We start from the raw sequence: 13,794 nt of genomic DNA on the forward strand, positions 1-13,794 counted from the left end.
TTTTGGATTATTAATATTATTTATAAGTACATTCTGACTGAGGTCAGTATACATTAAATCCCTGTACTAGTTATTTTTCAGGTGTATAATCTTGCGTACATCCTGCATGTAACGAGCTAATTCTTCCTCTCGTTGTCGTTTCTCAGACCGACGTCATGCACCAGAGTGTGTACGAGCTGGTCCACACGGAGGACCAGCAGGAGCTCAGGAGAAACCTGCACTGGGCTTTGAATCCTCCTCCTGCTGCCGCGCCTGCCATCACCCAGGACTCCCCCCAAGGTGACGCCTCTCTCCTCCTACGTGAGACTGTTATTTAGAGAAACTGAGAGATCCTACAAAAAATATATGTATTATATTGGCAAGGAAGTTGGTTTGTTGAGATGAAGGTTCTCTTTTGTCTCATCATGGCTCCTAGTCGTGTTTCTGCAATTGAATATTTAATGCCAGAAGGGCGGTTAAATCTGTACAGTTTGCAGATATTTTGTGGCAACTGGCCCCAAGACATAAAGACTTTGTGATGCTTTTGCCTCTTTATGTTGATATTTTGTGTCACTTTGTGGTCGTCATGCAGGTATTTTCCGTGCATTGGTTGAACATGCATCGATTCCTCTTTTTGCATTATCACAACTTCCTACAAGTCTCTGTATATCTGAAATCTATGACGGCTTAATTGCAAACTTCTACTAAATTGCTGTGTAAAAATAGTGCTGCGCTCCACTGTAGCCCACAGCCTGTGTGAACATGCACATTTGGACATCAATATCAGACGGTTAAGTTTGAGGCATTAAGCCATAAGACCATGCTCAGGTCAAGTCACATGACTCTGTAATCTTCAGTGTGGCTAAGGAAGTAAAGTGGCCCCAGATCTGTATTTGGGTTTTAAGTTGCTTACGTCTGTGTGGTTCTGAGCATTGTGTTTAGACCAGGACCCACAGCTCTGACTCAACTAACCCACTGCTGCACCGAGACGCCGTTCACAGTCTTCCTCCTCCACCAGCTGCAACAAACGCTGCCACCTGGTGTGTTGAGACAGTTCGCTCCAGGCCTCATTACATAAGTCTGCTTTATGTGATGAAGGGCAGCTGATGATATCAGACAAGATTAAAGTCCAGCTCAAGAACAAATGCAGTGGGCGGCATGATATGTTTATTGAAATGTGCTTTTAGTTTTTTAGTTTATTTGTGACATTATTTAGGCATACCAGGAATCAAGAAACACTGCTTCAGAGGTGTTGCGTACATGCACATGCACATGCACATCTCATTTTAAGATGTATCCTCCGTATTGTTCCACAAATCAAAATGAAACCCAATATGTGACCTGGGTGTCATTTCGAGAGAAATTATTTTTTTGATTGCATTGTTCAAAAGTGGATGTTGTGGATTGTTAGCTCACTGCCAAATTCTCCAGTTAAACTGACTTCATATTGTCATTGCAACTGACGTCGGCCCCGCATGTCTTCTTTTTGTAAATACAGAGATGGAACCTGACAGCAGCTCAGCCGTGGTCACCTACAAGCCCGAGCAGCTTCCCCCAGAGAACTCGTCCTTCCTGGAGAGGAGCTTCATGTGTCGCTTTCGCTGCCTCCTGGACAACTCTTCGGGTTTCCTGGTAGGTTCACACACGAGAGAGTGACTAGTCAATATCGGTGGTCTGTGAGGGGACTGTTGAGTCCACTCTTCCACCATATACCATCATTTCCACCAATACCAATTTTCCTAAAATACAACCCCATCACATTTATTGTGATATCCATGGAAACATTAATCAGATGAAGGCCTTTGCCAAAGCTCCTGTGGGGCTCTGCAGTCTCTCAGAGACTTGATCTGTTTTCCTGTCTCCCTCCAGGCTTTGAACATCCAGGGCAGACTGAAGTTCCTGCACGGACAGAACCAGCGGCAGGAGAACGGAGGGAAGGCGCCACCTCAGCTCGCCCTTTTCGCCATCGCGACTCCTCTGCAGCCTCCATCCATCCTGGAGATCAGGACCAAGAACATGATCTTCAGAACCAAACACAAGCTGGACTTCACACCTTTGGCCTGCGATGCAAAGTAATACTAACACATAAACATCCCTTGCATGTCTTAGTGTCAAATATCTTCTTGTCACTTGACTTGTTGAGAAATTTTAAGAGATGATGAAACAATCGTAGCAGAATGTTCTATTGTAGGAGACACTTCCTAGAAGAAGATCTGAGATGAGATGTAAGATGTGTTGTGTATCATGTATGATGTGTCATTGTGTAATCATGGTCTTTTTTTTGTGCAGGGGGAAGATCGTGCTGGGGTACACGGAGGCTGAACTGCGGGTACGAGGGTCTGGCTATCAGTTCATCCATGCAGCGGATATGTTGTACTGCGCGGAGAACCATGTCAGAAGTAAGTTGTGTTGGCACGCCACCGTGGTTTAGGGGTCGAGACACCGACCGGGAACCACGACGTTCGCGGTTTGAGTCTCGACCGGAGGACTTCAGTGCATCTATCTCTCTCCTTCGTTCCCTTTCATCTTTCTAATAAAGGATTCAAGCATCATTTGTTGTCATTATGCAACACAGGGATGCACAACATAAGAAAAACATGACAAACAAAATAAAACAAAAACAGGAGTGCATTCCTGTTGTGCATTTTTTTAATTTGCATCATGAGGAATGTAAACAGCAGCAACAAAAACAATTCTCTGGGCAGATAATATGGCTTGAATTATAAATTATAAATAAAGTCATAAAATGTCAAAGAAATAATAATAAATGACACGCACAGAAACCTCAGGTCTATTTTTTATCTGAATAAAAGAGAAGTGCATTTGGAGCCAGAGTGTGCAACACTTTCTTTTACTACATTCAGGTCTATTACCAGGTTATTAACATGTTATTAAATGATAATCTGTCACATCAAATTATGACAATAAAAGCTTTCTCTAACATAAATATAAAGATCTTGAAGTGACAAAAGGGCAACTCTCTCCACGTAGTTCTTCTGTTATGCTGCCACATCCTGAGTTACAGGTCTGCATAAACTCACACAAATATTCTCCAAATACTTTGATAAGTGTCGACACTTTGCAACTCATTTTATCAGACGGTGACAGTAGAGAGCTGACAGGAAAGGATAAGGCCACCAGGGTAGTGCCTTGAAACCTTAGACGACAAGCTCACCTCTGATTAATCCATGTCAGGACACTTTAGTCCAGTGTTTCACAAACTTCTTTTCTGCCGACTCACTTTAAAAAAAAAATCCCAACAAGCCATATCTATAAATCACGAGAAGAGCGAATGTTTCTGACCATCTTTGCCGACATTTCCACATCACCTTATATTATCTTGAAGAGGTAAACCAGCCATGTAGAACAGATATACGTTCAATTAATCACAACTTAGTTTTATGCATGTGTTATTGTAAACATACACGCGTGTTAAATACTTTATAAACCAGACCAAATAAATGCATTCAGGCAGAGGTAACAGGCGATCTCGTTCCTCTAGTTTCCTCTCAGTTAAACAAACTGCAGATATTAAAGATTGGAAGAAATTCAATGAAGGAAATTCTGCAAAAGTATTTATTGACCCTAATGAAATCTCTTTGGGAAATAATTTATAGAGTAACATAAATAAAAATCCTTTTTTGGATAGTCTGGAGGCAGTTATGTGGGATGCACTGTAACCGTCAAATCTTTCTTACATGCAAAATATTGAGGACAAAATGCCAAATCCAGCCACTCTGCTGATTTATAACGAAGAGAGAATTAGAAATAACAATCCATTCATCTTGGATGTTTATCTGACAGAAACCATTTTAAAATTTAGTCCCGTTGATAAAAGTTGAGGAGGTCTGCTCCAACCCAGTCAGAGAGTTCAGACAGCTTTCGTGAATAATCCCGCTGGATTACGAAGCAGATTTAGCAAAACTGCAGAGCTCCCAGAGGAGAGGATAGAGACCACAAATCCAACGCTTGAGCGAAGCATCGGAGATGATCCATACAGCAACACACAGACACTTCGGAGGTCAACGGTAGTGCAGCCATTCGTGTGGTTTAATCAAGATGTTAAAGCTACGAGAACTTCCTCCGTTCAGCCGAACGTTGAACTACTGGCCACATTTAAACGAACATTTCTGCTGATATTCATCATTGATCCGCCAGAGCGTAACCGGCCATCAGCAAGCCACAGCTTCCACTTGTTCCCAAAGATTTACAGGATTTCTCTTGATTGATTTTCCATTTAATATTAGTTCCCCTTAAAGGAAAACTTCAGCCACAAAATGACCGTTTTTATATGAATTACTCGCTGAATGTTACTCTAAATTCTTGAGGAAAACTTTAGTTTTGCAGATATTAAAGATTGGAAGAAATTCAATGAAGGAAATTCTGCAAAAGTATTTATTGACCCTAATGAAATCTCTTTGGGAACTGGATAAATGATACTTGGATTTTACCACCAATGTGCAACATTACAGTTTTGGACTCTGTCACTGCTGAAATAAAATGCTTTCAGCGGGTTTATATACTTTTTGTCACGCAGTTCAGTCATCATACGTGTGTTTGTGTCCTATATCTGTAGTGATGAAGACTGGAGAGAGTGGTCTGACGGTGTTCAGGCTCCTCACCAAGGAGAATCGCTGGAAATGGGTCCAGGCCAACGCCAGGCTGGTGTACAAGAACGGCAAACCAGACTACATCATCGCCACCCAGAGGCCTCTCCTGTATGTTTTACTGTCCATTTCTGTTGTGTTGTAAACCAACCAAAGACAGGCAGAGTAAACTTCTAGCTCCTTGATATAATATAAAACTTTCTAGGGGAACAAATTATAGTTTCCCATGTGTTTTAATCTGATTTATGCAGGGAATTTAGCTCAGTTATTCAGTCATGTGAAAACTATGAATAGAAGCATGTATAGTTTTCAGTTATGATGGGACACAGACTGGGTAAATGGGCAAGCTAGCATCCTAAATAAATGAATTGTGTCCAGACAATAATCATGTTTTCCGTCTTTATAGGGATGAAGAGGGAGGAGAACACTTGCGTAAGCGCTCCATGCATCTACCCTTTACCTATGCTACAGGTGAGGCCCTGCTCTACCAGTCCAACCATCCCTTAGCAGCCTTTAGAGACGGAGGCCATGACAAAAATGGCATTAAGTCAAAGAAGAGCCGGACTGAAAGGCTGGTGAGGGATGGCTTGGACCCTGGCTCTCTTCTCGGGGCGCTCATGAGTCAGGATGAGTCGGTGTACGTTTGCCAGCCCGCCCAGGAGCCCAAAATGTCGTTCCATAGCTTCTTTGGACAGCAAATGGGCTTCTCAGACTCTGAACCCTCCAGCCTGCACAGGAGCTGGGACGAGCCAAGCAACGGCGTGCTGGGTCCAGGCCTCACGGAGCTGGGCAACAGCTTCGACCCGCTGCTGGCTACTCTGGATTCCCTCTCTCTGGAGGGCCAAGGGGTCGTGGATTCGGAAGAGGGGGGTTGCTCAAACGGTGATCTGTTTGGAGCTCTGGAAGGTCTGGGGCTGAGCGCCGAGGACCTGGAGCTGATGCTGCTAGACGAGCGGATGATCAGGGTCGAGATGGACCCTGAACGCGTGCCCACCTTGGACGACCTGCTGACAAATGATGAGATCCTTTCATACATCTACGACTCCATAGAGGGGAAGACGGAGCCCACAGAGCACCGAGGGCAGGTGCCTCTCAGCTCTGCCTCGAAGACAGCCACCGCAGTGTCGCTACCTGAAAGCAATGCCTCTTCTGACGCTAACGTGCAAATGCAGCTTCCTCACCATAAGCCTCCCCTTGTGGGGCACGCTCCCATTCTCCAGCTGTCCCAGCAGATGCAGCAGCACCTCAACATGCGGCCAGATAAAGTGGTGCACGACAGGAACCAGCAGAGCAACCACTTGGCCAGCACCGTAGTTAACGGAGAGCTGCTGGGGCAAAATCAATCAATCACCAATGGACAATGGAAAGCCCAAGACATTCCAGTCGGTGCAGGGATACAACTGGAACACTATAAAACGCAACAGACTGTTTTCAATGGCAAGGCCTCGGAGCTGGACGGAGAGCTTCATCAGCAGCAAACGCATCAATGCTACCTTCAGCAGCAGCAGATACCCAGGGTGCAGAACCATCTCTCACAGCAGTGCCGTGCCGATCAGAAGGCAGCCAACCTCAACGGACTGTGTGGCATCTCCAGCACGGAGCATGTGGCGGGAAAATCCCAGTGGCAGGACTACGGATTCAGTCAGAGTCTGGGAGGCACCTCCTGCCTAGAGAACGGCCAAAAACCCCCGACAAACCCCTCGCTAGACTCTTGCATGGATTACAGCATGCCTGATATTGACGATGCGGATTACACCATGAGCGGAGGTGGTTTGTTTGGGAGGAATGGACAACAGAGCGGGGCCGAGTCCACAGTCTCATCCTTCCAGGGGATGAACCGTAAACTGCAGCCGGAGCAGATCCCAGTTCCTTTGGCGCAGGTCATCTCCAGCCTGTCGCAGTGCCCTCCCCCCAACGCCTCCCTGGAGCAGATCCTAGGAGTGGCCAAGCCCTGCCGGCAGTTGGACCACTATGGCATGGTGGCCTCTGAGATCCCTCATGACCCCGGTCCCAATAAGGTGAGGATGCTGAAATGCTGACATGTTGTTATGGTTTGAACTTGGCAGTTCATTCTTGAGTTTTCGAAATCGTATGTTTAATAAGGATCTATAATATCAAAAGGTATACTTTCTGGCTTTTTGGCACTTTCAACATGCCTCTCGCACTCTTAGCTAAAAATGCTGTTTGGGGATTGGTTTTCAAAACGTTACAAAGAATAATGCATCATTGTCATTATGTCTTTGGTAACATTGTTTGTATTTAGCCACACTAGCACTGGTGCTCTAGGGGTCAGTCCAACAGAGCTTCAACAATGGATTCATTGATGAAAAGAAAATGATTGGCATCGTTCAAGTCATTTTTTCAAGTAAAAATACCAAACATTTGCTGGTTCGACTTTCGCAAATATGATAATGTGTTGCTTTTCTTGGTCTAATATTATAGTGGAATTATTATTTGGGGCTTGTCACCATGTCTGATGTTCAGCCTGTATCTTGACTTTTAAGTGAGATGTTCTGCAATTTGATTAAAGCGTTTTATGATCCCTGACAACGATGAATAATATGCATTATTCATTATAAAAAAAGGTATTAAATCTTACTGTTTATGGATCACACTTGAATCAACTTATATTAATAACTATGTTGTGTATCAGGCCTATGTCTATAACCCAGAATAGGACGATAGTTCTGAGGAAAAGGCCTGAGAGGAGGAACAGCGCTGTCTTTTTTTTCTACATCTGTGTCTTGTTTGTTTTGTTCATTTCGGGTCATTGCTCAAATATTCAGAGGTTAAAAACACGGGATGTGCTGCGACCTGCAAAAGATGGAAGCGCTGCACTGTTGTTTTTTATTTTCTGCAGGACAGAATGAGAAGAGATGCAGTGCAGAGATTCTCAACCTAACACGCAAACAGTGGTGCAAGAAGTACAGTTTAATATGTTGTAGTATTTGGAGAAAAAAGATTAGTCATTCGAGTTGACTCGTTTCTTTCCCTTTCTTTTTACTACGGCGGAAACGTTTGCTGTATTTAATATGATTGATGTGATTTATTAACAATGTGAAAAAATACAGGTATATACTTTACGTCAAGTCACCCGTTTCGAGCACTATTTTAAAAATACATGCTTGTTTTACTTTTGTTTGATTTTTAAATTGTATATCTCATCACGAAACACTGGAGACACAAATGGTGCCATACTGCTGAGAACTTCAATCTTGGAGTTTTTCCTTGTATTACTACCACACCTCCCCCACATGGTTATTCTAACAACATGGGTTTAAACATTCAATTCATTTAACTTTAATGATGAAACTGGGTGTTGAGGGCGTTTCTGTTTCCTGAGCATTGCTTCCTCTTCCTCCATATATGACTGTATATTATAGTATAACTTCCTGCTGTGTGTATTCACGACGTCCTCTTGCCTCGTGCAGATGGAGAACGGCTGCCTCCTGACCGGTACTTACCCAGGAGGCTGTGCTCTGCCCAATAGAAACGGAGCAGCGCCCCCAGCTGTCCAGATGCCCGTCCCCGAGACTTTGTCCAGCCTCCCCGACCCGCCGGCCACCGGCTTCTACCTCTGACCAGCTGCCCCGCAGCAGGACACACACAATGACTGGACCAGCCTTATACTTCTAGATAACACGACAAACAAAGCTGAATAAACGTAGGCCTAGAGGTTTCCAATTTGTAATTATTATTTTGTTTGTGTGTTTGTTGTATATCCAGTTATATTATCATACGAGTCCTTTGTTTACAATAATGCAGTCGAGAGAGCTCAGTTTATTTGAAGTAATACAGAAAAGTTTTTTTAAGATGATTTTCACAAATCTGCGTTCAGATACAACACGAAGCAGAATTTAGAGTTAGAAGCGTAACAATAAAATATGGATAGTTCTGTTATCCAATATTTAAATCTTAACACACATTATTGATCTGTTATTTCATGGCTTTTTGTTATATTTTGTACGCAGTGAAAACGTAAGATAACACGAGGACGACGTGTCCTAGAATATTCATAAATAACGGGTTAATATTGTGTGTTGTTGGGTAAATGACGGATATCAGTGTATTAGTATAAATTGTTGAATACCACTTTATTAGTAGATTAAGGGATTAGCTGATCAATGGGAAAATTGATTATTATTTTTAGTAATTTTTTCAAGCGTCTGCTGGATCCGGATTTGCTGACTTTCTTCGTCCTACATGGAATTGAATTGGACATATTTGAGTTTTGGACAGTCGGTCGGACAGAACAAGACATCTGAAGAAGTCTTTGTCGGCATATTTTGCAGTCCTGAGATATGAACAGTCAAAGAGAAGCAAACGAACTGAGGCGGAGACAGGTGGTCGTCCATCTCCACGTCATGAATGTACTGAGGAGGAACATTACTGACAAATATCTGACAAAGCATCAAATGCAGTTTTATGTTGTGACTTTGTGTTTCCCATCAGAATTTTCCTGTTTTCAATCATTTGGTTTTAGGGTCATTTGGTTCACTTTGTACCTGAACGCACCATAAAACACACACACACACACACACGACTCCCAACGTGACTGCAGGTTTTTTGGTTTCCGGCAGTTGGCAGCATCGCGCACAGGTTTTTCCGTCATGTCACAAGAATGTAATCTTTCATTTCTTTCTTTGTTGAACTCGTCAACGAGATTAATCCATAAATGTTTTAGTTTTTTTTAAGTATAGAATATGGAAATTATGGCTAGAAATATCCTGCACTTTATTTCAAGCAGCCGCTTAATGCAGACGTGTGGTCCGGGATACTGTGGTGATGAGAAACATCCGCTTTATCTCTGAAGCTACCGATGCAACATGGACCCGTTTGCATTTTACTTTATTCTTATTTTGAGGCACATTTCAGGTGACGGGTTAATGTCCTCACAAGCACAAACACTTCCGTACAATTGTTAGTGTCATCATTTTTATCTTCCTCCACTTGAAGTATTGTTATTATTTTGTCGTTGATGATGTTGGACCTCTGGATGAGTTTTCTTTCTTTTCTTTTGGTTAAAAGTTGAACCGACTTGAATAGAAGAAGTCCTTTGTTCCTGTATTTATTCCTGCAGCAAGGAAGCATTCTTGATTGTTCTAAAGTTGATGTTTGAGACATTCTCTTGTACAGAAATAAGAAAAGACGTCGTGCTCCGTCACCCCTCTTAGCTAAGCGGCGGTTGCACTTGCTCTCCTCGAGGGAATCGGTGAATCCAGACACAAGTCCATCGCAGCAACAATCCCAGATAATTAAAGGAAAAGTCTGACGTCTTTGAGGACGTGAGGAAGCGAAGGCCGATATGAACTCGCAGAGATGAACTCATATCGATCTTCTCATCCGACGTTTTCTTTTAAACGGTAGAAAGCGTGGTGATATATACTGTATATCAGGTGTGTGACTTCAGGTCTACGCAGCAGCGACAGAATGGCAAACACTGAAACAAAACCAAATGTGAGTTTTAAAAGAAGAAGAAGAAGAAGAAGAAGAGATCTCTACTGGATGGACACAGATCTGAATGTTTCTTGTATTTAGCAAAGCGACTGGAAAGTGATGCGGAGTAGAATCATTTCATGGCGAAGAGATGCTGAAAAGAGATTTCCATTTTAATTGTTCAAATAATGTCATTACTATTGGTATTAATATTATTGTTCTATGTTTTATGTTGAAATGTGATACACGCGTGGTTACATGTCATTCGAGTTGACTCGTTTCTTTCCCTTTCTTTTTGCTACGGGCGGAAACGTTTGCTCTATTTAATATGATTGATGTGACTTATTAACAATGTGAAAAAAAGACAACAAGCAAACAAGCTTCGACAAATACAGCTATGTACATAGTTCTACGTCAAGTCACCCGTTTTGAGCACTATTTTTAAAAACACATGCTTATCAATCTCCTTTGTTGATTTCTTTTATTTGTCTTTGTTTTTTAAAGTGTAAATAGTACTCTCATCATGAAACACTGGACTCTATGACAGCCTGAAGATGGTGCCATACTGCTGAGACTTGTTCAATAGATGTTGGAGAGTTTCATTCTGTCTCTTGGTTTAGCCACGCTAACGTTAACATGTTAACAGGACTAGGTGCAGCTGTGACTCGTGTCCTTTGACTGCTTGTTTCAAATCTATTCTTTTTCTTCCTTTTTGAAATAAAAAGGAGTTCTTCGATCACAAAAGTGAAAAAAAAACACAAACATCTCTGAGAGAGAGCTCCGGTTTTTTATTCACTCTGGGCAGTGAACAGCTAACGGGGGGGGGGGGGTCCTGACCTGTGTCACCGGCTCCTGACCTGTAGAGGTGCCATGTGCAGCGTTTTAACATCAATAAATCATTACCACATTAACTCTGAGACTCTGCATGATTAACTGGAAACGGAGCCGCTACAAACAACAAAGATGCTCAGTGCTCATTTTAGAAGCTCTTGATGCTGCAGAGCAGTGGAGCAATGTAACTAAGTACATTTACTCACATACTGTACAGTTCTAATTTTAGGGACTTGTACTTCTACTTCGTCAATTGTACATCAATGCATGAGTAATAATAATTTAATGATGCAACATATTATGATATTATAGTTCTAATAGCCATTTTTCTGCATTGAGGCTCCTGCATCCTTGCAGCTGCGGTTGACGGGACTCGGCCTGACATAGCACGCGCTGCCTGCAGACTTCACCGTAATGCGTTGTGATCGCCGGGCGGCCAGAGGGGGAGCAGCGCTGGCATTCTGAATAGGTCGACGAGGGACATACCAGTCACAATATGGTCCCCACACCGTTGCAGGCTTCTTACACTTCACACACACACACACACACACACACTGCTGAGGAGCTGTGTGGTGTCTCTCCACATTTCTTCACACAGTGAAGACACTTGTTAGAAGATTTGGAGGTTCAAGTGTGTGAAAAGTCACTGTCATAAGTGGACTTACTAGTATTACTCCACCGAGGAGTAAACGATCCAGGTTTTAAATGCTCTAACGTTCTGGGATTGTTCCAATAGATTTTAAGAATTATTCCACAAATTTAAATGAAAGAAAATGAGGCTTTTATCCTGTTTCCAGTTCCCAGTTCAAGTGTTTTGATGCATTCCTGGATTTTAGGAAGGTGACTAGATGTTCAGGTTTAAGGCTTTCGAGAGTTCTCAAGTAATTCAAGGCTCCACAATCGACTAAATTTACAATAACCTTTTGATATGTATAGCCTTTGTTCCAGACCTGCATCACATACATATAGTTGTAGATCCTTAACGGATACATGTGTCAGGATTTGTCCATTAAAGTAAATGTAATGTAATGCGATGCGGATGAAATGACTCGATGTGCACACATAGGCTACTCCGATTGTTAACCTCGTTTTAGATTTGACATAAGGTCGTGGTAAAAGTGATCACACATTATTTCACAAGATAAACCCAATAATAGCGACATTAATATGAATACGTGGAAGCGAGAGTCAGAGAGAGGCAACAGGGACGTCACTCTGAGTGGGTGTGTAGTGGCCTATTTCCAGGGTGAGGCTGAATGGTGGTTGGAGGGGGGGGGGGGGGGAAAACCCTCCCTTTTTTTTGGAAAGACATCTCTGCCTAAAGAGAGAACAATGGGACTAAATGTGCCCGAGGCGTGTTGTTATAGACGAGAGCTTTGTCATGACTGCAGACATATTTAGATAATAACTGGCCGATGTTAGAGTCGCCCTCTGAAGTGGAGGGAGAAGGGACGAGTGACTCACCCTCCCCCCCCGGTACGTCTCCCCTCTCTCGGCCTTTCAGGGCCACGCTGTGGTTTTCATGGACGTCAGATACAGAAAAAGAAGCTGCGAGAGAAAAACATCCTGCACGCGGAAACATTTTGGCCGTCTGAGTTTATCTTAATTAAAAAGCTGTGGGAGTGTTTAGATGAGATTTTGACTTGTCTAAGGAAAGTATAACCAAAGTATTTTGTTATATTATTTCCATTTCATGCTACTTTATACTTCTACACATGAGAAGCAAATATCACACTCTTAATTTACCTTTTAGTCTTCAGCTCCAAGCTTTTACATACAAATAAACACATATGATAAGCTTATAAAACATAATGCATCTTCATAAATGAAACCAGTCAATGTCTACCTTTTTGGCTGGTGGCCCCATGCAAAAGAAAAGCAGTAGGGGGCCATGCTAGTGTGATTGATCCATCTAAACGTTACACGCGATTTTATTTGAATTTACTGTTCGAGGCAAAAACTATTCCAGAATACAAATGTTGCAGTACTTAGCTTCCTCCCCCGTTAAACATCTCACACACCCCCAGATTTATTTTCGGACCCTTTGGAGGGGTAGTTGGTAACCACCTGGGAGGACGAGCACCAGTTAAAACTGTAACATGTTATGCATTGAACATCCGTATTAATGTAATATATTCACACGGATTTCAGCAGAACTAGTATACCTTAGCTTCTCTTAAATTACATTTTGTTGCTTCTGTGCTTTTTAAATCAGTGGGATTTCAATTTTAGCTTGTTCTTATTTTCTATTAGATTGAAAATGTTCTTTTATAATTTGTTTCTTTTGAACTTTGTCTTTTGACGTTTCTATGTAAAGTGCTTTGATTTGCCTTCCTGCAGAACCTCACAGGTGTTCCCACTTATACTCTGGCCAATCAGACCTCTGCTGTGGTCGCAGGTGGGCGGAGCTTTGCCGGGAATTACATGAGCTCATGAAAACAGGTGCAACGCAACTAACAGGAGAGTGAAGATTGAAGATGTCAACCAATCTCAAGTACTGCAGAGGTAATTAAGTGGAAACACCTGTGTGTGTGTGTGTGTGTGTGTGTGTGTGTGTGTGTGTGTGTGTGTGTACCAAGGCCTGGTACAGAATTTAAAACATTTGGCTGGTGAAACATGATCACCGCTGAAGGCTTATACACTGTAGACCAGGAATGTTTCTGCCTCAAAGCCTCAGGGCTGAGATGAGTGCACTGAAACCAGATGATATCATGCAGGTTCACCAGAAACCTCTTCAGCTGAGACTCCAGCGGGGCCTCCAGCAGAGACCGGTCCACCGTGGAGAGACCCAGATCTTCCAGCAGAGACCGGTCCACCGTGGAGAGACCCAGATCCTCCAGCAGAGACCGGTCCACCGTGGACAGACCCAGATCTTCCAGCAGAGACCGGTCCACCGTGGACAGACCCAGATCCTCCAGCAGAGACCGGTCCACCGTGGACA

The 13,794-nt window shown here is 42.9% G+C and overlaps 1 protein-coding gene across 1 annotated transcript in view; it reads left to right on the plus strand.

The window, feature by feature from the left end:
- LOC116398026 (aryl hydrocarbon receptor-like) overlaps positions 1-10,837 on the plus strand; it is a 31,688-nt gene extending 20,851 nt beyond the window's left edge. Inside the window, exons 5-11 of the mRNA XM_031874007.1 lie at positions 147-279; positions 1,478-1,611; positions 1,849-2,051; positions 2,269-2,378; positions 4,556-4,697; positions 4,993-6,604; positions 8,018-10,837. Coding sequence (XP_031729867.1) covers positions 147-279; positions 1,478-1,611; positions 1,849-2,051; positions 2,269-2,378; positions 4,556-4,697; positions 4,993-6,604; positions 8,018-8,167 — 2,484 coding nt within the window. The 3' untranslated portion in view covers positions 8,168-10,837. The remainder of the gene's footprint in view (positions 1-146; positions 280-1,477; positions 1,612-1,848; positions 2,052-2,268; positions 2,379-4,555; positions 4,698-4,992; positions 6,605-8,017) is intronic.
- The last annotated feature ends 2,957 nt before the right edge of the window (positions 10,838-13,794 follow it).

The sequence above is a fragment of the Anarrhichthys ocellatus genome, unplaced genomic scaffold (assembly GCF_004355925.1).
Source record: "Anarrhichthys ocellatus isolate YVR2014 unplaced genomic scaffold, GSC_Weel_1.0 scaffold77, whole genome shotgun sequence".
Taxonomy (NCBI): Eukaryota; Metazoa; Chordata; class Actinopteri; order Perciformes; family Anarhichadidae; genus Anarrhichthys; species Anarrhichthys ocellatus.